At 56.9% G+C, this 21,683-nt stretch overlaps 1 protein-coding gene across 3 annotated transcripts; it reads right to left on the bottom strand.

Moving 5' to 3' along the window:
* Window positions 1–810: 810 nt before the first annotated feature.
* CHST1 (carbohydrate sulfotransferase 1) lies at window positions 811–17,802 on the bottom strand. Of its 3 annotated transcripts, XM_057552010.1 has the most exons (4): window positions 17,398–17,802; window positions 4,841–4,963; window positions 4,066–4,162; window positions 811–2,898 (listed from the first exon to the last, which is right to left on the bottom strand). In XM_057552010.1, the coding sequence occupies exon 4, from the start codon at window positions 2,854–2,856 to the stop codon at window positions 1,621–1,623; it is 1,236 nt and encodes a 411-aa protein (XP_057407993.1). In that variant the 5' UTR covers window positions 2,857–2,898; window positions 4,066–4,162; window positions 4,841–4,963; window positions 17,398–17,802; the 3' UTR covers window positions 811–1,620. The 3 variants fall into 3 exon arrangements, with proteins under 3 accessions (XP_057407993.1, XP_007181181.2, XP_057407994.1); XM_007181119.2 differs by lacking the exon at window positions 17,398–17,802 and having other exon boundaries at window positions 4,841–6,001; XM_057552011.1 differs by lacking the exons at window positions 4,066–4,162; window positions 17,398–17,802 and having other exon boundaries at window positions 4,841–6,001.
* Window positions 17,803–21,683: the final 3,881 nt, after the last annotated feature.

Genomic DNA, 21,683 nt, shown 5'->3' with positions numbered 1-21,683 from the left:
GCCTCCAAGAGCACTCAGAGAGTTGGGTCTTCACCCTAAAAGCAGGCCAGCACTCTGGTTTCTGATTCTCTGTCATGTGGGCTTGGTTATCATAAATAAATCCTTTGAAGGCTGAACTGCCCTGGGTGACCTGGTAAAATGGCTCTTCCAAGCTTGAGAAGCCCAAGACCACTGGGGTTACCTAATCCCAGGCACTCGCTCTGTCCCAGGACAACAAAGCGGTGAACTCCACCCCAGGGAGCAGCTGTTTTCTTGGAAAAAGAGCTGGGGAAGCTGCTAGACTGCCAAGGATGGGAAAGGAAGTAAGCACAGCTGATGTTCCACCAGTGTGGACACCAGTACACCTGCACTACTTGTTAAAATCCTGAAATACTTCCAGACCACTGATAAGCAGCCACTGGCCTGAGCCAACACACCCCTTGAATATCCCTCCCCCACCTGGCTATCCTTTCCACAGACCCAGCAATTAATAGAGGTAACATCTGGCACAGGAAAGGGTCACCAGGACCTCATCAGGATCTCCAGACACTGATTTGGCAAGCCATACCACTGGTTAAATATTTTGAACATCACGCCTGGCTAGAAGGTGCCTGGTCTCAACTGACCGGAGGGAAATGAAACCGTGAACTCAGTGTTGAGGGTGATGAGGGTGACATGAATTCTGAAAGCCAGCAACTGGTCATTATTGAATCCCCACCTCCATCTCCTTCTCTCTCCTCCCCAAAGCCAGAAACACCTAGACCCCACCGATTTCTGCCTTTGCCCGTTCAGAATGTCCCATAATCACAGTCAGACATTATTGCACTCTTTTATTTACAGAAAACACAGATAAAGCATTTCAATGTTCATTTAGCAAACCGAACCACTCTTTTTTTTTTCTTTTTGGCACAAAGAAATATCACAGATGGACCCCAAGATCAATCAGAAAACCATAACATTTATCAGCCATCACTAGTCCAGGGGCAGTCACAAGACTCAGACAGACAAACAGCATTGCCACAGACTGGAAAAAATAAACAAGGTCCACATTCACCTCACAGTAAAAACCTGCTCACCTGACAGGCAAGGGCGGGCAGGAGGGGGCAGTTTCTCTGCTCCAAGGGAGGGGGGGGGCAGAAGCAGGACGGGGAGGGATAAACGCCATTCATAAATTAGAGAGAGGTGGCCTTTTTGTTTTTAACTTCTTACCTCGTAGAAGTAAGACAGTGCAAAAACTACCATACCCTAGCCACTCGTCCATTGGAGAAGCTTCAGAAGTTGTGTGGTTTGGGGTGTCTCTCCTCTCAGGTGCCCGTGTGTGTGCGCGCATATGTGAATGTGTAAGTGCGGTGCTTGTAAACATTGTCACCATCTACCAGAGACACACATCCTTGTGTCTGAACGGGGTGGGGCTGGGGCTGGACCCCACTTCAGGCCCCCTCTGCCCCAGAGATTCCTGTCCAAGACTTAGTGCAAATTTCAGAGACAAAGAGAGGCAGAGGAAGCGGGGTCTGGACAGGGGGCAGGGAGGACACAAAGACGGGGTGGGAGAGGGAGGGGGAAATAAGGCAACAGTTCAAAACGGTCCATTTTATCAAAACCGACACCGTGTCCCCCTCGCCCCCACCCACAGAGCCCTGGTCACGAGAAAGGGCGGAAGTCCCGCTCCTCCACCAGGCTGATGGAGGGGTTCTTGAGCTCCTCCTCCGAGTTGGCCATCTTGTAGCCCAGCTGCGCCAGCACCCGCTGACACGCGTTCTGGGCAAAGGCCACGATGTCGTAGGAGAGGCGGAAGCGCCACTTCTCGGCCGTGGCCGCCGAGTTTCGTACGGTGCCGTATTTGTGCTTGCCCAGGGTGGGGTCTCCCCGCGTGTTGTTCTGGATCCAGCGCGCCACGTGGCTGTCCAAGGGGATGCCCAGGAAGCCGTAGATCTCCTCGGTCTTCTTCATGGGGTTCCTGGCCAGGTCCTCGTAGCGCACCAGCATGTACTTGCCCTTGAGCCACGGGGGCCGCATGAGGCCGGTGGACACGGAGTTGGAGAAGTCCTCGCACACCGTGGTCAGCTGCGTCACGTCCAGGTTGTAGGGCTTCCTCCCGGTGCCGTACCAGAGCCGCCAGAGCCGGTACGTGTCGCGGAAGGTCTCGCTGCGGGAAGCCAGAATGCCACGTGGGTCTCGGACCAGCTGGATGACCTTGAGGTTTAACCGGGGGTCTTCAACCAGGGCCCGCAAGTCGTTAACCTCGGGCACCCGCACCGTCTTAATGGCCACGTGGCTGCGCTCCCGACAGGCCTCGGCGGCCACCGTCAAGTTCAGCAGGCCGCACTTGCGCACGCAGTCCCCCTCCTCCAGCACCAGGTCCGCGGAGCCTGGAGGCTCGCACACGGGGCGAGAGCACAGTACCCTGCTGGCCCCGCGGCGGAAGATCCTGTCGGTGGTGTGGTTGACGGGCGGCGGCTTGATGTAGTTCTCCAGGAAGTAGAGGTCACAGTCGTAGAGGCTCCTCAGGAGGTCACGGCTGGCTCCCAGCATGACCCGCCGATCCGCGGGGCTCTTGCCCTGGGTGAGGCGGGGGATCAGCGTGTTCTGGACGTGGTAGAGGGGCTCAAACAGGTAGAAGACGTCCAGGTGCTGGTTGAAGAGCTGGCCCACGAAGGAGGAGCCGCTGCGCGTGGTGGCCAGGATGAGGACGTGAGTCTTGCGGGAGAGGTTATAGGCGAAGGTGGGGCTCTCTTCGCACAGCCGCTCGGCCAGACCCGCCTCCGCCAGACCCGGGCAGGTGTGGAAGGACTTGGCGGTGAAGGTGCGAATGGCCGTGTACTGGATGGCGATGGAGGCCAGGGCAAGGAGGAGGACGGCCTTCCAGGAACATTGCATGGCTGGGCACCTTCATGGGGCTGCTTCTCCACCATGTGAGGTCTGTGGGCAAAGGCGGGCAGCCGTCAGGGAGGAGCCAGGCTTGGGTGCCTCCCAAGGCCAGGGGCACTGGCTTGCCCCCTTGGAGAAGCTGGTCTCCAGCCCGCCTGGGGAAGGGCCCCAGCTCCCTGCCCCAGTGCTCACACATGCATCTGAGGCCTAAATGGTTCCTGCACTAGACTTTACCATTCTCTGGGAACTCCTGGGAGCTATTAGGGACTGATTCCCATAACCTGGGGTTTACCCTACAGAAGGCTCCCATCACGAACTGAGTTCCTTAGTGGGGCCTGACTGGGCAAGACCCTAACACTCCCAACTCCCACACTGGGGAATGACCAGTTCCCACCTCAAGCCATTCCCCTGTCACTGCCTGTCACCCCCGCTGGCATCTCCTGGACCCACCTGCATCTTCTTCCACCCCCACGAGCTGTCACCCAGTTCCCCAGGGGGTCATCTTTCCTCCATCCCCTGCCCACCCCCAAGAGGAAGAAGAGTCCATGTCAGATGCCTCCCCCTGACCCAAGTCCTCATGCAGAAAAGACCCCTGCACTCCGTGAGTTGGTGGGCTGCTAGCATCCCATGCCCACTGGGCCGGGAAAGGTGCACAGCTGTGTCATGCCCTCCCCCCCGCCCCCCAAATTTACAGATGCAGGTGACCAGCTTGTTCCGGAAGAGGACTCCTGGGGCTCACGGAGTCCCTGAGAGCCAGCTGGCCCAGAGCAGAGACAGGGTCCAGGGGCTGCAGAGAAGCCTCCGTTCCTGGGCCCCAGCGCCCTCCAGGATTTGCTCCTGGCCACTGAGGGAGGGGTCCAGGCCATGGGGCAGATGACCCTACTGTCAGCAGAGTGAACTGGTTCCTCCAGCCCCCCTCCCCCAGCCAGTCCTCAAGGGCCTCCATCTTTAGGCCCTCACCCCCTTCTGCCCACAGGGTAAGCGCAGGGACCCCACTGTGATCCAACAGCGGCCCCAGAGAACCCAGGCAGGGCAGTGAGAAGAGGAAGGGGTGGTACAGAAGGGGCATCTCAAGGAACTGAGAAAGCATGGGGGATGGGGAGGGCAGGGAGAGCGGGGGTGAGGAGCTAACCTGGGCATCTGAAAGCCGCCCCCGAGATGGGCTAGCTCGGTGACCAGCCCTGGGGAAGGCGAGGCAGAGAGGACTCCACTACTCACCAAACAGGGGCTGTTCTGAGCTGGGCAGTCCGCAGCCACCAGGTCTCCAGGCCCCGGCGGCAGCCACTGCCTGTGCAGCAGCCCTGTGGCCAGAAGACTGCAAGGAGACAGGGAAGGCAGGGGTGCTGAAGGGGGGCTCCAAGCTCCTCCCTCCCCACCCCCTCTCTCCTGTGTCCTGCGCCCCACAGACAGCTCTCCAGGGCTGGGCAACAAAGGCCCTGCTTGCTCTCCCAGATTTATCACTGACTCAGGGCTCCAAATAAGCCAGTGCCATCTCTGATCCCCTGGATCCAGCCCTCTGAGGCCTGGGCTGCATCCCACCCCCTTCACCCACCTCTTCCACCCCCTACCCATATCCTCCTAGCAAGTCTCAGTCCCTGTGTTCACACCACGCCCCAGTGGGCAGGAAGCTGGCAAGCCTGCCCGCCCAGCTGGCTGAGCGTTGGTGCCCCACTTGGGCAACCACCCCGTGGAGGCACCCCTCCCAGCTACCACCAGAGGGAGCTGCAAAGAAATCCACTGGCCGCTAACACCCCCAGGCCTGGCGAGCTCAGTTCAGCTCTGGTGACCAGACTGACCCAACCAGACACAGCGGCTAGTGCCCAAGAACGGAACAGTCAGAGGCAAAGTTGTCCCAGCAAATGGGGCCAGGGCACAGTCCAGATTGGTTCTGCAGTTAAAATCAGCAGAGCATCCTGACCCTTTGCAATTCAACTTGTTCAGTGATTCCCCAAGAGGGGGGTTAGCGGAAGTCAGCAAGGACAGGGGTGCTCACCCCAGATCTCCAGGCGGAAGCGGTGGCTCAGTCGAGACCACCCACACGCTGAGGCCCGCGAGGAGGGGACAGCCAGGAAGTGAGGTTCCTCTTCTAACCACACGGAGAGAGGAGAACGGCTACCTGAAACTCAAAGCAAAAGTGGACCAGGGAGCATCCGGGATCTGGATGCTCTTCACGGATCCTAAGTTAAAACACCAAGACGGCAACGTTATTTTTGATAGTGTCTACTGAGTATTTCCTAAGTGCTAAGCGGTTTCCCCGCCCTAGCTCATCAATTCCCCGCAAGAACTTTACATGGAAGCCAGTATTGGCTCCATTTCACAGGAGAGAAAGCTGAGACACAGAGAGGTGGAGAAACCTGCCTGAACTCACACACTTGGCTTACCCGCATCTAGCAGGTTCCCCAGAGCCCACTCTCCTTCCTTCTGAGGAGATCTGACTTACTGTTCCTCCAGCTTACCTGTACTTGGCCTTCAAACATGCATTCAATTAATGCCCCCCATTTGTTTGTGAATCAGCATGAGAGGGACCAGACATTAGAAGGGGACGTTCAGATGGTTTCTGAGACTTAGAGCATGTTTCTTCCCTTTGCTGTCTGGTCTGGTAGATCTACTGGCTCGTGGCTGATGGGGTGAACTCCTGTGCCTTGTGAATATTCTTCCCACATCCCCTGTATGGAACGACTCCCTTGAGGGCAGGGCGAGCAGGTCCTCATTTCCCAAACCTGCAGTGCTGCCTGGCTCGGCTCACTCACCCAACTCGCCACATCATGTTATTCCTTACAGCCCCCTCTGGAAGGTCAGCGTCCTGACTCCCATTGTTCAGATGATGAAATTAAGACTCAAAGACTAAGCAAATGGGCATGATAAGCAAGTAAGAAGTAGCAGAGACTCGAATCCCTCTGGGACAGACTCTTAGGCCAGTGCTGTAGCCCTTTCACACCAGCATAGTGGGGAAGAAACATGCTGAAGCTTGAGGAGGGGCACAGAAGCTGGAGTGAGATGGCAGTGGGCCGGCTGAGGCTCTGGGGCCTAGGAGTCCTGTTTTAAGTATGAAACTCCACTTGGTACCTAGAGGAAGCAGTACCATGTCACCAGGTGGCAGTAAATAGGGGAAAGCACAGTCTAAATTCTAGAGAAACACCAATGTGATCAGAGAAACACCACAGCCCTGACCGCATCCCATCCCACCCTGCCTCACCCCACGACAGCAGAAGATGCTGTCTCCCATCGGTACCCAGAGAGAACAGCTTCTCTGCATTACATGTGACTTTCCAAGTGCCCCAAGACAAATGTGAACACCTTTAGAGAACAGGGAGGGAAAGCCACCAATATTCATGCAAAGTAATATTTTTAAGTTATTTAGGGGTCCATTCTTTAGTTGCAATGCTGTTTCGTTCCGCTGTATTTCCTTTGTATTTATTCAGAAGCATGTTAGTTACCTAGTATGAGTCAGGCACTGTTCTGGGCACTACGGGTAAAATAACACAAAGGAAAGCAAGCACTTACTGGGCATTCGAGATGTTTCTCCCAGGCATATGCTCCCTTCCCAGGCATCAGTTCATCTAGCCCTCACTAATCTTATGAGGTCATAGTCCCATTTTACAGATAAGGAGACTGAGGTTCTGCAAGGTTAGATAACTTCCCCAAGCTCATACCCTTAGTAAGAGGTAGATCCAGGATACCAGCTCAGGCGGTATGCTCTAGAGTCCATGCTCGAATCCTCCTCCCTGACCCACTCCCTCTTCAACTACGTTCAACACCCTTTGGTCCCCACCAAGACAGGAAACAGAAGTCTTAAAGAGACTCCACTTAACTCTAGGATTCCAGTTCCAAAAACAATGCACCCAAGGTTTTCTTTAAAGAGGCGCATCTTTCAGGGAGGAGACCATTTAAGTTTCTACCCCCCACTTCCCCTCCCTACCGCCACCCAAAGAAACGTAAGGCCAGGCCTGGAACCTGCCGTCTTTGTCAATAAATCAGAAGTAACTAAAGCATCATTGCAATGTTATAAATCCCTAAAAAAGTAGGACTCAGATTCACTAGGTACAGCCTGGACACACAGGAGGGGAATGTGTTTGAAGGCCCAGACACAAGCCATCCTCCTCTCCCCGCCCCAGGAGGGCAAAGCGAGGGCATGGGAACGGGAAGATGGAGGAAGTCTGGCCCTCCTAGAACTGCCCCTGCTCTCCTGCCAGCCTGGCAGAGCCGGGACCACGGCCGGCCAAGCGTCCTTGGTATGCTGGAGGCATCTGCCCTGGAAACCAGAGGCCCTGAGGCCAGGCCCTTTGTTCCCAGGGGAGCTTTGGCCACTGTAAAGGACTCCTCAAGGCCCTCAACCTCTAAGCCAGACTGTGAGCCCCAGAGCCCCTCTCTGGGCTTCTAGCAGCCTCTGGCATGGCCTCCCTCCACCTCTGGTTAGTCAAAATCCAGGCAAGCCTTAGACACGGGGGCCAAGAATCTGTAACTTCTGTTACAGAAGTCACCCACTCCCAAAAGAAAGCTTAGTATCAGCCACCTTCAAAGCAGGGCACAGGATGGGAGTGGAAAACACCTCTTCCTGGGAGAACTGTAATTCAGAACTAAGAGCTCAAGCCATGAAACCATACCCACCTGGATCTGTCACTTAGCAGGTGCATGGACCTGGGTGACTCACCAGTTGTCTCTGAGCCTCAGTCTCCCCACCCGTAAAGTAGGTATAACCATAGCAGTGGTTATATGAACAGGCATATAATATGGCTCTGGCACCGGCCCCGTTGACGGTCAGATTTCTCAATCTCCCTGGACCTTTGTTTTCTCACCTGAGAAGCAGGGACAGTCTTAACAAGGCTGTTGTAAGGACTAATTAGTTAATACAGTGCCTGGCATGGAGTAGGCACTCAACAAATGTTAAGTTACTGTTATCATCATTAAATGTCGTTTGCTTTTTGTCTCAGGGAAGCCCCTCAGAACACATCATCACTCTCCCTGGCCGCTGTGCCCAGACCTCTGCCAGGCGGGCCTCTGCCCAAAACCCCTTCTTCCCTCGGCTCCTCTCCCAGCCTGGGAGCTTTCTCCTGCGGAGCCACCGCAGTGGCTTTCCTACTTCCCTCTAGTGGCCACGTCCTGTAGTGCAGCCGCTTAGCGCTGCGTCTTGGCTGTGTTCAGAAGTCCTGGCTGGTTGGCTGCAGCCTCATGTGAGGATGCAGGCAGCGGGAGGTGATGTTGCAGGTGGCATGAGGTGTGAGGATGACACGCCACCCGAGCTACGGGCCCCGCTCTGTGCACCCCCTCTCCCTCACCCACACACCAAGAGGCAAGCAGCAACAGGCAGCCTCACATCATCTGGAGGGCCTCTGTTTCCTAGTCTCATTCCGCTGTGGCAGGGGAAGGAACCCTAAACTGAATGTCACAGGCAGGGGCAGCCCACAGGCTCTGCATTTCCCTGGCTGGGTGACCCTGAACTCACCCGCCTGGCCTCTTTGCACCTCAGTGTTTCCATAGATGCAATGAGTCTAAGGGCTTCCCAGGTCTGGCCACTGGAGTTTTCTGATCCCAGAAAGGCCCCATACTCCATCCTCAGAGTCAGGGCCACCCTCGCTGCAGGCTGGGGGACCCTCCTTCGGAAGTGGGAAGGCTCCAGTCACCTTCCAAGAATATACCAGGGCTGGCAGCTCTGCCCCTGCCTCAGTCTGATCCGTGGCTGCCCCAGTGAGGCCCAAGGACCAAGGGGCTCTGCCCTCTGCAGAGCTAGCCCCTGCCACCTGCTCTATTAAATCCCATGCAACACAGTGCTATGGGTCTTTGTCTTTTCTGGGCCACGGACCCCTCTTGGAGAGACCCAATCCCTCTTCCCGGGAAGATCCATTTGTGCCCACAATTTTATACACACAATTAGAAGGTTCTTAAACCTCCTAAAACTCACATGTGGGCATCCCTTCTCTTCCCTAAAGGGTTAACCCCTTCATTATTAGCATTCTCCCCGACCCTAGGGTTTTCTTTTCAACTGATTCTATCCGAGAAGTCTCCACAGATGTGTAAGCACTGATGTGGAAACATCACCCAAAATATATTATTAAGTAAAAAATCTAGGGCCAAAAAAGACATGGGCAATAGTGTGCCACCATTTCTCATTTTTAGAAAGGGGATGTGTGTGAATATATATCTATAGATTTGAATTTATGCATGAACAACCACAAGAACTTGCACTGAACCAGTTAACTGTAGCTGCCCAGTGGGAGGAGCTAGGAGACGGGTGGGAGGAAGGCATAGTTTATACTGAGTGTGTTGATTCAGTTTGAGTTTATTAACCTTGGGGGACAGAGTGAAGCTACCCCACGCAAGAACTGGAGGGGCAACTGACGACAGGGTGGGGCACTGAAACTCAGCACTGGCGTCTCACTGTGCCCCCGATTCCGTCCCCAGGGCACTGCTGGCCAGCTCTCTCCTCCCCCCATTTCCAAGGCACCAGGGTTGAATTCACCACCTTTCCGCCAGAACTGGGCTTGGTCTGCTCAGGTGGGGGACAGCAGTCACCTGGGGCTGCTGAGACAAGGCAGCAGCTGAAAAAGGGCGAGACCTCAAAAGGGAGCCTGGGGCTTTGGGGAGCAGCTAAGGCCTGAGTTGGGGAAATGACTCCCCTCTCTGTTTTTTCTCCCTGTCCACTTTTCTCCTCCTTTTGTGAAGCCCTGGGGAGACAGGAAAAGCAGAGGAAGAAACCTGAACATTGTTATTTCTCACCAGACTCGGGAGCCAGTATGGAGGGGCCCCAAGGCTCTGGGGTCCCAGGAACTGGAGCAAGGGGCAGAGGGAACTGGACGGGGGCGGGGTGGGGGGGGGGAGTTGGCAAACAGGCCTCTGGGATGGAGACGGCAGAAAGGAAATGCTTAATCCCTGCGTCTGCCGTAGCCAGCATCAATCCACCATAAATGTTTGTTTAGTTAAGGCTAAAACACATAAAACGGCAAGGTTTTTTCTTCCTAAGGAAAATGGGGTGATGAAAATGAGGCAAGGGGAAAACAGAGGTACGAAAGTCTGAAAGAACTAGGAGCCAGGTAGTGTACAATAGCCAAGACACTTCTGGGCGACACAGACAGGTCAGAGCTACCTGGCTGCCAGTGGGAAAAAGGGAATATTTCACTTACATGTTTCATAGGATCCGTGAGATGAAGATTAAAGCACCTGCTCAAGAGATACCCAGCTATTACTGATACTGAATCCATCACAAGATTTCTTCTTAAGGGTCTCCTAGAGAGCCCTGAGCCGGTAGACCTCACACCTAATAAGTCCAAGGAGAAGCTTCGCAGGGCTGTGTCCTGAATCAACCTTCAAGGCGAGCAGTATGCCCACATATAGTTCAGCCACTGCAACCTTCCAGGGGAGGCGATCTGATGGGGTCCAAACTCAGCCTCTGTGGTCTGGGTCAGCCAAGGGGTTACTGGAGGCCCCAGTGCTTCTTTCTCTTTGGAGTCGTGCCCCCTCAATCTGAAACACTGCGAGGTCTGTGGTCCTTCTCCCCAGAACCTGCACCAACACGAACATGGATTTCGTGTACAATCTCTATAGCCCCTGGGCCCTGTGGCTTATCCACAGACCCCACAGAACCAGAACATCCTTCGGGCACCTCCAATGAGGGCAAGTTCTTACAATCGTGGTTCCAAAGACAAGCATCCGGAGAGTGACCGTCCACCAACTTTCCACCATCAGCAGAGCTGCCTGGCTGCCTCTTATGAGCTCTGGTGTCTCCAGCGTCCACACGTGAGGACCCTGGAGACATGCATGTTATCTCAAGCCTCCTGGAGAAGTTACCCACAGGCATGCAAGGCAGCAGGCTGGGTGGTGGTTGGGCACCCTGGCTGCGGGGCCATCCAGGCCCGGGTTGACTCCCACTGCTGATGCATTACAGCTATGAGACCTTGTGCAGGGCACCTAACCTCAATAGGTCTCAGTTGTCCTTATCTATGAAATGGGAAAGACGATCACAGAATCTTTCGAGTATTTGGGCTGTGAGACAGAAAGCTGATGAAGCTTAGCACAGGGCTGGGCACAGAGCAGGACTCATTAAGTAAGAACCCTGGGCATGATTTTTAGGGACTACTCTCACCTACGAACAGGCTACAGTGGCCTGGAAACGTTCAGGGAATTAAAACAGTGCCACGGCTTCCTCCACGAAGCTCCCACCATCTGTGTGGTTGGAGACCCTTGTTGTTCGGGCTGCAGAGACTACTTACTGCCCTGCCCTGGGCCCAGCGGGTCAGCGGGTCCGGCCCGACCTGAGGGAAGTTTTCCCCAGCAGCGGGGAGAGGGACTGACCTCCTGGCACAAGGTTCCAGCGTGCCCGACTCCCCACCGGGGAGCAGTGAGTCAGAAGGGCCCGGTTCCCCGTCTCAGGCTGATCCTACCACAGCCCGGCCTACCGCCTGTTGTAGGCGGGACCCTTCTGCACCGACACTGGGCGGAAAGGCCCCGGTTTCCTGTCCCCCCTCCCCTCCGCAGCAGCCACAGCCCGAGTAGAGTACCCAGGCCCCACCCCCTGGATACCGGGGCTTCAGCCCCTCCTCCCAGCTTCAAGGATGGGAAACCGCCAACAGGAGCTAAAGCACGGGCAGCTGCTGCTGGAGGAGCTGGGCGGGGGGCCATCTGTCCCTGGATCCTGGAGTCTCCAGTCTCGGGCCACCTGCCTAAGGCCCAGCTGGCCCCTGGGGACGAGGGAGGGAGGGCTGGGCGCGGGGGGAGGCTCACCTGAGCCCGGGGGCTATTACACCGGATGGAGGGGCTGCAGGAGCGGATACCCAGATATGATCACGGTCCTGGCTCCCATGGAGTGGGTTCTTACCGCAGGTACCACTGCCGTCTTTCACAGATGAGGAGCACGAGGCTGGGGCAAGTGAGGGAACTTGTCCAAGTGCGCGCAGCCAGTCCGCGGTCGGGCCAGGATTCAAGCTCGGCTCCGAGGACCCCCAAGCCCCAGCCCTAACCACAAAGCTTAAGCCCCCAGGCCACACCCAAGAGCAAGATTGCACCCAGCACCAGGGGGCTAGAGGGGAGGGGCAGGGAGTGCCAGGGCCAAGGTGGCCACCAGGGTCCCCACACACACTGGTGCCACCCCTGACCTCGGCGTTCACCCAAACGCAGACGTGGGCTCATCCAACCTAGTGACCGTCTCCAAGGACCAGACCCCTGCGGTGTCAGCTGGAGGGATGCGGGCTGCCTATGGCCCTTCCTGCCTGGTTCCCAGCACACCACATGCGTGCACGTGGGTACCTTCTCACCACTTCCCAGGGGGTTCTACCTCCCCAGCTGAATGACAAAGGGGAGATCATCGCAAAGATTAGAAGAGATGATGGGTGTGGACCAGCTTGGTGCTGCGTCCCACATGACGGGCAGCAACCAAAACACACTCTGCTCCCCACTCCCGGGCTGCAGGTCTGGCCAGGCAAGTAGAGGGGGGAGTGGGTGGCTTCATGGCCAGGAATGCCCAAATCCTATGCAGCCAAGAGGACACCAATGGTGTCTTCATTACCACCTTGCCTAAAGTGGTCTGGATGGGGCAAAGGGTTTGGGCTCAAGGCCCAGAGGTCCCCCCTGGTCCCTAAGCCCAGAACTTACCACCAGCCTGCAGCTGGTCCCAAGGATGCCAGACAGTTCAATCTGTCAGTCCTCTGTCTCCTGGATGAGAAGTGTTAGGGAGAGCCCCTCACTGGTAACATGACAATCGGATGAGTATCCCTGCCCCTACGTCAACAGGGACCTCCAGAAGACATAATGGCAGCTGCTCATGGAGGGCCCATCTCACCGGTGAGGGACCGAGGCTCACAGAGGTTACGCAACTTGTTCCCACAGCTGAGAAGTGGCGGGGTAGGGAACTGGATGCGGGCCACGGGGTGCTGTACGTGAGGTGCATATGCAGCGAAGTCCTCCCCTGTCCAAGGCGTTCCCTAAAGGCTTCCCTTCCTTCCCTCTCTGACCCGCTAAAACCCTTGGTCTGAACCACTCCAGTTACTCTCCTGACGCTGTACACCCTGTAAGGTGCACTTAAGTGGTTAGGAGCAACATAGCAGAGGGTGACACCCAGACCTTGGATCCAGGGCAGCCTTACCCTCCCAAGACCTTAGCAGGCCCCTGGGGAGGGGAGATCATGCCCACCTCCCAGGGGAGGTGAGGGTCTTAACTGAGATCTCAAACATAATGCTCTTAGCGTTATGGTAACGCTCTCAGTGCATGGTAAGAGGTAGTCACTCAGTGATACCTTCGGAATGTCAGCATCAGACTTGTCTGTCGTCTTCATCTGCTTACAGAATCCCTGAGGGAGGGCACCAGGCCCCCTGCACACCCCCACCCCCAGTGCACAGCTTGGGGCCCCCAGAACACGGCAGGGACTCAGTGGGTGCTAAACTACTCACTCCCCCAAGCAGAGACCGGAGAAGGGGAGGGCTGTGCTCTGTTCCCCATCCCAGAAGAAGAGATGAGCATTCCCGACAATTCCCAGGCCACAGCCTTGCAACTCTAATCAAGGAGCAAACACAAAGAGGGAATCTCTAAACATTTAGAAAACGCGGGAACTGTGTGCCCCACGCGGCACCGTGGGGCTTTATAAAGAACAAATCATGCCTGACAAACTTGATAGCTTTCTTGATAGAACTACAAGACTGGTAGATGAAGGAAATGCAGGCAGGGTAATATATCTTGATTTTTAGCAAAGCATTTGATACAGCGCCTCAAGCAATCTTACAAAATTAATTCAAACAGACTTGGCCCTAAGCACTTGTCATGGAGCTGAAAGCAAGAGGGGGCAGGTCCCAAGGGTCCTGGGTGGAGGAGGCAAACCCAGGGGTAAGGGGCTGAGGGACAGAGTCTGGGAGAGGGGGCAGGGCTGCCAAGACCCAGCGCTGGGTCAGATCTTATCTAACATCTTCATTAATGATCCTGAGAGAGGGAGTAAACAGTCCGTTAATGAAATTTGCAGAGGATATTAAATTAGAAGGTGTTGTGAACACCAATGAGGATGGCAAAGCGGTCCAGAGAGACCTGGGGGAAGAACCTTGGCAGGAAACTGTCAGCATGGAGGAGGGTAGGGAAGGTTCTGGGCAGCATCTGGGGCTACCTGGAGAGCCAGGGAAGCGGGATGGGCATCCCCAGGGCTGGGGTGGAGCTGGGAGCAACCACAGCTAGCTTGGGTGATGGCTTTAACACGCAAACCCCAAGAATCTCAGTTTTCCCATCTGTAAAATAGAAGGAAAGACAAGCAGATATGGAGGATGGTTTGCAGCTCTGAGAGCTGGTACTGATACAGGGATTGCCTTTAGGGAGCTTGGAGCTGAAGCCCACCTTATGGGAGGGGAGGGGGGGAACGGTGACACGGAGAGGAGGAGGGGCTGTCTGCAGGCCAGGGAGGGGAGGGCAGCAACTGAAAGAAGGGCCGGTGAGGGAGACTGGCTGGGCCATCACAGGAGCTCAGAATGCCCTCAGGCCACGCGCAGCTGCTGCCGAGGCAGGCGCTGCTGGGGTAAGCAGAAGTGGGCAGGCCCCTCTCCCAGCCTGCTGGGCAGTAGCACATCAGCTGGTGCCTCAGGCTGGAGCCCAGAGCCAGTCCAGACTTGTAGGGTACGTTGGGAACACTTCAGCAACAGAGGTTCTAACCTGCGGAGATGAGGAGGCCAACGTCTGTTATCTTTCTGGAGAGGTCCTGACCCCTCTTTGGTGGATCATTGGGAGATGCTTCTCCAGCCAGGTGAACCGGCCTCTCCAGGATCAGGGAAAGTTGCCCCATTCCAGTCCCCTCTCTCTGTCCTCAGAGCCTGGACCTCTCCTGCCCCTCTACCTCTGGCCCAATTTCTAGGGGGCTGAGGCGGGAAGCTGCCCATCCCTTTGGACTTGGAGGATTTGTTCCCACAAAGCTCCTAGACAGGTGGGGTCTGAACGGGAGCCAGGACTCCCTAGCGTGGTGCTCAAGCCCTCAGCAACCTAAATAAGTGCTCCGTGGGAGGAAGAAATGGATGGCTGGTTCCCAGCTGGGGGTGTACCGGCACTGCTGGGGAGGCTCTTCCAAAGCAGGAGGCCAGCCCTGCCAGATGTCAAGACCACCTGCCAAACACAGAGGATGGATCCAGGTGAATGCACTGCCAGGGGAGTTCCTTCCAACACCCTGAATTAATAATAATGACACTTATTGAACACTTACTATGGCTGCGTTCTGAGTGTCTTCCTCATATTAACGCATTTGACCTTCCCAACAACCCTATGAGGTAGGTAAAGTGCTCTTATTTTCCCCATTTCACAGAGGAGGAGACTGAGGCATACGGTGGCAGCCATAAGCCTTGGCACCTAGTCAGAAAGCCCATGGGAGAAGCAGCAACCTGCCAAGAGCCACAGAGGGAGCTGAGCAGCTCCTGGGGTGGAGGGGCGTAACCCCAGTGGGTGGGGAGAGGCAGCCCCTCCTGTAAGGACCCCAGAGCCTTGCCCAGACTCTCCCTGCCCCCCTTGAAGGGAGTTGGTCCAACTCCTGCCACACTTGTGGAGCCTGATTTTACTATATGTTTCCCTTCTCCCCCACCAGCGCTGGCCGCGCTACACCGAGTCCTCTGAACAAGTCTGTTTCCATAGAAACCATACAGTGACTCAGGGCTTCGGGACCTTCTCTGAACCAGATTATGAATATCAAATGCTCTCTCCCCGCACCAATGCAGAGTGAGTTGGAAAAGTAAAGAGAGACCCACAGTGGGCAAGGGGGAGAAACAGGAATGTGGGCAAGGGGAACTGGGGGTGGGGCACAAGCCTGCCCCCCCGCAGTGAGAGCGTGGCATCTGGGGCCCCCTGCAGACTCTGGAGCACAGATGTACACCTCCTCCGTGTGTGTGCAGCCGGTACACACATACCCTTACATCAGCACCATCGGCACCACTCCTCCTCTGGAAGTAGGGCCCTGTGGGCGGGGAACAGGGAGGTAAGGGGGCTCTACATCCCTTCTAATGGCGGGACTTCAGGGCCAGGGAGGAGGGAAGCTTGTCTGCAAGAGGAGCTTGACTTCAGATGTAGAAAAGCAAACCTCTGGCCAAAAACATTGCAATACTCAGCAAAGAGGGAAATTTGGATTTTCGGGGGGAAATGTGTTTCTGCTTTAAGGTGAGCAGGTCGGCATTAATTGCTTGCGCCAGGCGGGAGGCGGCGCTATGATTTCAAAGCCTCAGCAGGGTTGGGGGGATCATTAGAAGAGACTTTCTCTCACTTGCCCTCCCACCCTGGCCTGGCCTAGGCCGCTCACCTGCCCTGATCAGGACAGCAGCAGGAAAATCAAAGTTTGCAATGCCAGGCTCCTGGCCTCTCTCAGGGGGCTAAGGGCCCAGGGCAAATCCACCCCCTCCTTTCCCCAGTAGCTCCCTGAAAACCCAGGAGGGAGGGGAAGAGAATAGGTTGGAGGCTTGATACCTCCCTGGTGAATCCGATGTGTGAGTCACGACGGTGAGAGCACTTAGAAAAAGAAACAGGGTCATGGTGATGCCTGTTAAGTGTCCCCAGCAGCCGAGGACTGGAGCCTCGGTACTGCCTGCCCAGGTAAGGTCTCTCTGCCTGAGACAGCCAACCCCACCTCCAGGGGTTGAGGAACCCCTGAAGCAGGTACCTGCTGGTACCTCGGCCCCCACCTGCTTGCCTCTTATACCTACAGCTCCTCTGGCCTCCCAGCCAGGGTGCCTACCTCCTGCCCCTAATCCCAGGTCCCCTCTGCCTCCAGCCCCTATAGGCCCTCGGGAAGATGCTGGGCTCAATGTCTGTCCCTGACTGGACATCCACCTCCCCATCTCCTGCCCCCACCTCTCTGTCAAAGGTCTAAGCCCATCCTCTGGCACTTGGACTCCCCAGTGGCCTTTCTTAGAAGCCTCCCTGTGGTATCCAAAATCTGGCCAAGGTGTCACCCTAGGACGACCATTAGGTCTTACCTTTTAACCCCTAGCTTCCCGGCCAAGGCCGCTCTGGGTTCCCAGAGCCCGGGAGGAGCTGCTCTCCGGGTCCTACCCAGGGAAGAGCAGGAGGGTGGTTCCTCGGGGGTTCTGCACCTTCCAGCAGCCCCTGCCCCGCCCCGCCCCGCCCCCCGGCCAGTTCAGCGCAGAGTGGTCGGTGCCGGTGCGGGGCAGGGGCGGGGGGCAGGAAGCAGGAGGCTGCCCCTGTCTCCGCGTGCAACCCTGGTTTGGAAAGTTGGTGCAGGCGTGGGGACCTCAGGGCTTCCCGGCTTCTCAGCAGCCCAGAGCCTGGCAGGCTGTGGGACGATGAGCCTCGGGCAGCCCCCGAGTGCACTTCGCAGCGAAGGGGAGCGGGCGCCCCGGGGGCCGCCGCGCGTCTCAAGTTTGCTGCCCTCCCCAAATGGGGGCGGGGAGGGCTAGGGTGAGCGCGGCGCTCACCCACCGCCAGCCCGGGAAACCCTTTCCTGCGCCCGACAAGCTGCTGTCCTCCCCCCGCCCCGCACCGCCCTTAGCGACCGTCCCCGAGCGGAGGGGCGTCTCCCACCGCGCCCGCGCCCCTCCCGGCTGCTGCGGCCAGTGTCCGCGCCCGCCCGCCCCGGGGCCCGCCGGGCCCGGCCGGTACCTGGTCGGGGGCGCACCGGGAGCCGCTGCAGCGCCCCGCGCCGGCTCCATCCTCGGGTCTGGAGTCAGGCTCGCGGGGGGCCGGCGGGCGGCGGTGGCGGCGGCAGCGGCGGCGGCATCCTCCGCCCCCCGCGCCCTCCTCCTCGGCCTCCCTCCTCCCTCCTCTTCCACCGCCTCCGCGCGCCCCTCACGGGCCCCTCTTCATGGCCCGGGGGCGCGAGCCCGGGACGGCTGGGCCAGCTGAGAGCGTTCTCCGGGGCAGGGCGCGGGACCGGGGACGGGAACGCGAGGGCCCCAGGGGCGCCGGGCCGTGGGCCGGGACCCGGAGCGCCGCAGCCCGGGGCGCCGGAGGAGAGCAGCAGCCGCAAGCGCCTGAGCCTCGCCGAGCGCCCGCCCGGCCGCCCGCCCTGCGTCCCGAGTCCTGAGCAGCGGCGGCGGCGGCGGCTACAGCGCCGAGCGAGCGGCAGGCGCTGCGGTCCGGGCTCCACCCCCCAAAGCCGCCCGCCCCTCGGCTGCCGCCCGCCCCCTGCTCTTCCCCACCCCTCCACCGCGCGCCCTCCGGCTCCCCGCGCCGCCCTGCCGGCTCCCGCTCCCCGCTCTGCCCGAGCCACCAGCGCTAGCGACACCCCCTCCACAGGCCGGTTCCTGTGCCAACCCACCCAAACCCGGGGGAGCCACACCCACACCCCGGGTTTTGGGAGACCGGTGAGCCAGGGCGCAGGCTACCCATTGGCACCTCTTTCCGTACCCTCTCCCCCCCGCCCCGCCCCCCGGGGGCGCTCTCAGAGAGCCTTCTTCCTGAGTGCCCCTCCCCGTCCAGAAGTTCGGTTGGAGCCCCAGACTAGCCCCGGGCCCAACTGTCCTCTACCCCTTCCCCAGCCAGCGCAACGGGGTTGGGGGGGTGGGGGGAACTCCAAAACCCAGAACTGGAGCCAACCATCTTTTGGTGCCAATACCTCAACACGCACCCCTAGCCCACCCCCCTCAACCCCCTTTACTTCTCAGCTGTGTAGATGAATCATTTGCCCCTGTTCCATTTGTACCTCTTGGGCAGGGTCAAGGGGGTGGTTTGGGGGGGGGCGGGCATTAAGGTGGATTTGCTGGCAGAACCTCTTCCAGGCCAATGCCCCACCCCACCCCCGCCCAGCCCCTTCCTACCAGCCCTTGGCACTCCTAGGTGGAAACCTGGAGTCACTGCTGCCCTTACATAGGGAGACCTGCCCACAGAGCCCGGAGCCCGCAGGCTGAGCACCTCAGCCTCTCATTCTTTGCACAAATATTGACTGAGCATCTCCCTCAGGCCAGGCCTGCATGGGCACCAGGGACTCGGTGACAAGACAAACGGACTCCTGGCCTCTCAGAGTGAAGTGTAGGAGAAGCAGGGTAAACAGGCAGAGAATACATGAGATTAGTGGCCCCTGGGCTGGAGGGGAGAGCAGGGGAGCGCAGCTCTGCCACTGCGTCTGAGCTGGGGCTCGCCACCACCGAAGCCTCATCTGGAGAAGGGGACGTGGGTGCACTGGCTGATCCCCTGTCGCTCCTCAGCTCTGACCAAGCAATTACCTTCTCAGGCCAGGAAAGGCAGTCAGCTTCCATCTCCACCCATCTCTGAATCTCTGATTTCCAGTCATAGCCAGACAGGGGCCAGAGAGCCACGGATGACTTGAGAACTTCAGGCACCCTGCGGAAGCCTCCTCACCCAAGACTGAAGGCCGCCACCCAACCGCAGACAGTGTTGCAGAGCGTGGCACAGGAGCTCTTGGGGCACAACCTGCCATGTATTTGCATGAATGATGCAGCCTCTTTGCGCCTCACTTTCCTCCTCCAGAAGATGGAGATACCGGCCCTCACCTCATGGGGCTGCTGTAAAACACTAGATGGTAAAATGTATGCAAAGCACTCAGCACAGTGTCTGGCACGTGGTAAGTGCTTGATAATTGCACAGTGCTGTTACTGTTATTGACTGCTTGGTGTTCAGGGCAGCCAGGAATGAACATTCACTCACTCACCCAGAGGAGGACGTGGCCTCTGTGCTTCTCTGGGGGACTCAGGATTCGGATCACTAAGACTCTCTCTCCACACAGAACCACATGGTATGAAAGCCCCTGCCCCCAGGGTCCCACCAAACCAAACAGTCATTTATCTTGGTCACAATTGCAAATTCGTAATTAGAAACTCCCCCACCACCGCTGGCCACAAGCCTGGCAGTGGATCCCCATCAAGCCAGTGTGAGCCAGTGTGATCCAAACTCATCCACCAGTGTGTTTTCCTGCTGCAGTCGCAGCAGCCTGGCCTCAGCCCTGCCCGCCTTCCACCCACCACAGCCGGGATGGTAGCGCCAGTCCTCAATCCCGAACTCAAGGTGACCGGATCTGTTTCCCCGCGTGCCCCCGAGGAGTGGCAGTGCCCTGGGATGCCTAACAAGAGTGCTGACCTTCCAGAAGCAAGAGCTTCATGTTTCAAAATCCCGTTTGTCCCTCTGTAGAAAACCAACCTCTCATAGCCCAGAGCTGAGCCATCAGAACCTTCTTTCACCCAGAGCTAATCCCTCCCCAAGTCTTCAGCCTGACAAGAATAGCCAGTGTTTAGAGAGCACCTTCTCTATCTCGCCCTCTCAGATCCAACACCTCATTTTTCAAATTCTAGTGTATTTCGGGTGGAGAGGAGGGAAATGTACATCTGGCTGACATGAAAAGATTGGTGGGGTTGTAGTGTAAAGACGGAGTGAAATTTGGAATTTTTTTTTGAAGAATAGTTAAACTCTAAAAATAGACAAAAGAGCTGGTCTCAGGAACACCAGGATTCTGTTTCATTTTCTGGAATCTCCCAGTTGACAAGCGGGAGTGTTTCATGAGCACCTACTGTGTGCACTGCACTGTGGCAAATGCTACAGGGGAAGAGAGGAAGGAGACTATCGGCCTTTGCTCAGGGAATTTGGATCCCAATGAAGCAGCAAAAAGCAGCTGCTGCAAATGTAACTGAGTACAAAATACATAGCCTTGGAAGTCAGAGGAAGATGTAGCCTTGGCGGGTCATTCAGGGAGGGCTTCCTGGAGGAAGAGGCAATTAAACTGAGGCTTGAGGGATGGGTAGGGTGTAAAAAGGCAAAAGAGCAGGAGAGCCTGTGAGAAGCAGCAGCAGCTAGCTGGATGGAGCTCATTTGTGGAATAATATAGGAAGATTAACATTAATGGCTAATGTTAGAGGTCTTACCCTGTGCCAGGTGCTGTACTATTTGCTTTGTGTGTATTATTCTGTTTCATCCTCAGAACAACCCTATGAGGGAGTTATTATCATTCTCATTTTATAGATGAGGGAAACAGAGCCAATCAGGTGAAGCAGCTTGCCCAGGTTTGCAGAGCTGGTGAGCAATGGAGCCAGGATTTGAGCGAGCAGTCTGGCTCTACCCACTAACCACTTAGCTGCCCCACCACTGCCAGCCCGACTCTGGTGGGGGTGCCCGCAGGGAGGAACAGCAGGTCAAGTGGGCTGGGGAGGGCAATGGCAGGGGTTAGGGCCTTCCGAAGCCCCCAGGCATAGGGGTTTTCTCAAATAAAGCCCCCAGATCCCCCTGGGGAACTCTAAAATGAGTTCTCCCCTCAGCATGCAGGTCCCTGGGGTTTGGGGAAATTGGTTAAGGGGTTTGGGGGCTCAAGATTTCAGCTTTTTAATATCTCTTGCTGTCCATGCAGTGGCAGTCTGTGCCACCCACCTGGTTACTTCAGTCCGTTCCAGGAGATTGATGGCACAGGCTTTGATGTAAGATCTGCCGCTGCGATCCTGAATTTCCCCTGTCTCACGGGGACGCTGACAAGGCAGCGAGTGCATGGAAAATGGCTCCTGACTATTCCCAGACTTCAGGCCTGAGAGCCTGCAGCACCTGTAGAGAAAGTTCCAACCTGAAAAGCCTGGGCAGTGGTGGCAAGGCGCAGTGGACCCGTCCTCTGGAGCCTCAGTTTCCCCACAGATGCAGTGAAAGGGGTGCTGGTGAGGAGGCCCATTCAATGATAAGAGTTGGAGGAGCCCCCAGAGCCGAGCTGTACCAACTCCCTCATTTCATAGATGAGCAAACTGAGGCCCAGAGAGGTTAAATGACTTAGCCAAGGCCACACAGGAAGTGAGCTGAGCCTTCAGCTGGGTCTCCAGCTTTTTGAGGAAAAGGTTTGATATATACCTCTTATCCCCCAATTCTGCCCTGTTCTAGATGAATTCTTGTTCTGGATAAATTCCTCTTCTGGATGAATCAAGGGACCTAAACTTCTCTGTGGTTAAAATAAAACAAATATT

Source organism: Balaenoptera acutorostrata, chromosome 9 (assembly GCF_949987535.1).
Source record: "Balaenoptera acutorostrata chromosome 9, mBalAcu1.1, whole genome shotgun sequence".
Lineage (NCBI taxonomy): Eukaryota > Metazoa > Chordata > Mammalia > Artiodactyla > Balaenopteridae > Balaenoptera > Balaenoptera acutorostrata.
The sequence above is the reverse complement of the archived record's forward strand: the minus strand, read 5'-3'. Positions and strand labels throughout refer to the sequence as shown.

Excerpts from the sequence above, each read along its gene's own strand:
- CHST1 (XM_057552010.1), bottom strand. The coding sequence starts at position 2,856 with ATGCAATGTTCCTGGAAGGCCGTCCTCCTCCTTGCCCTGGCCTCCATC.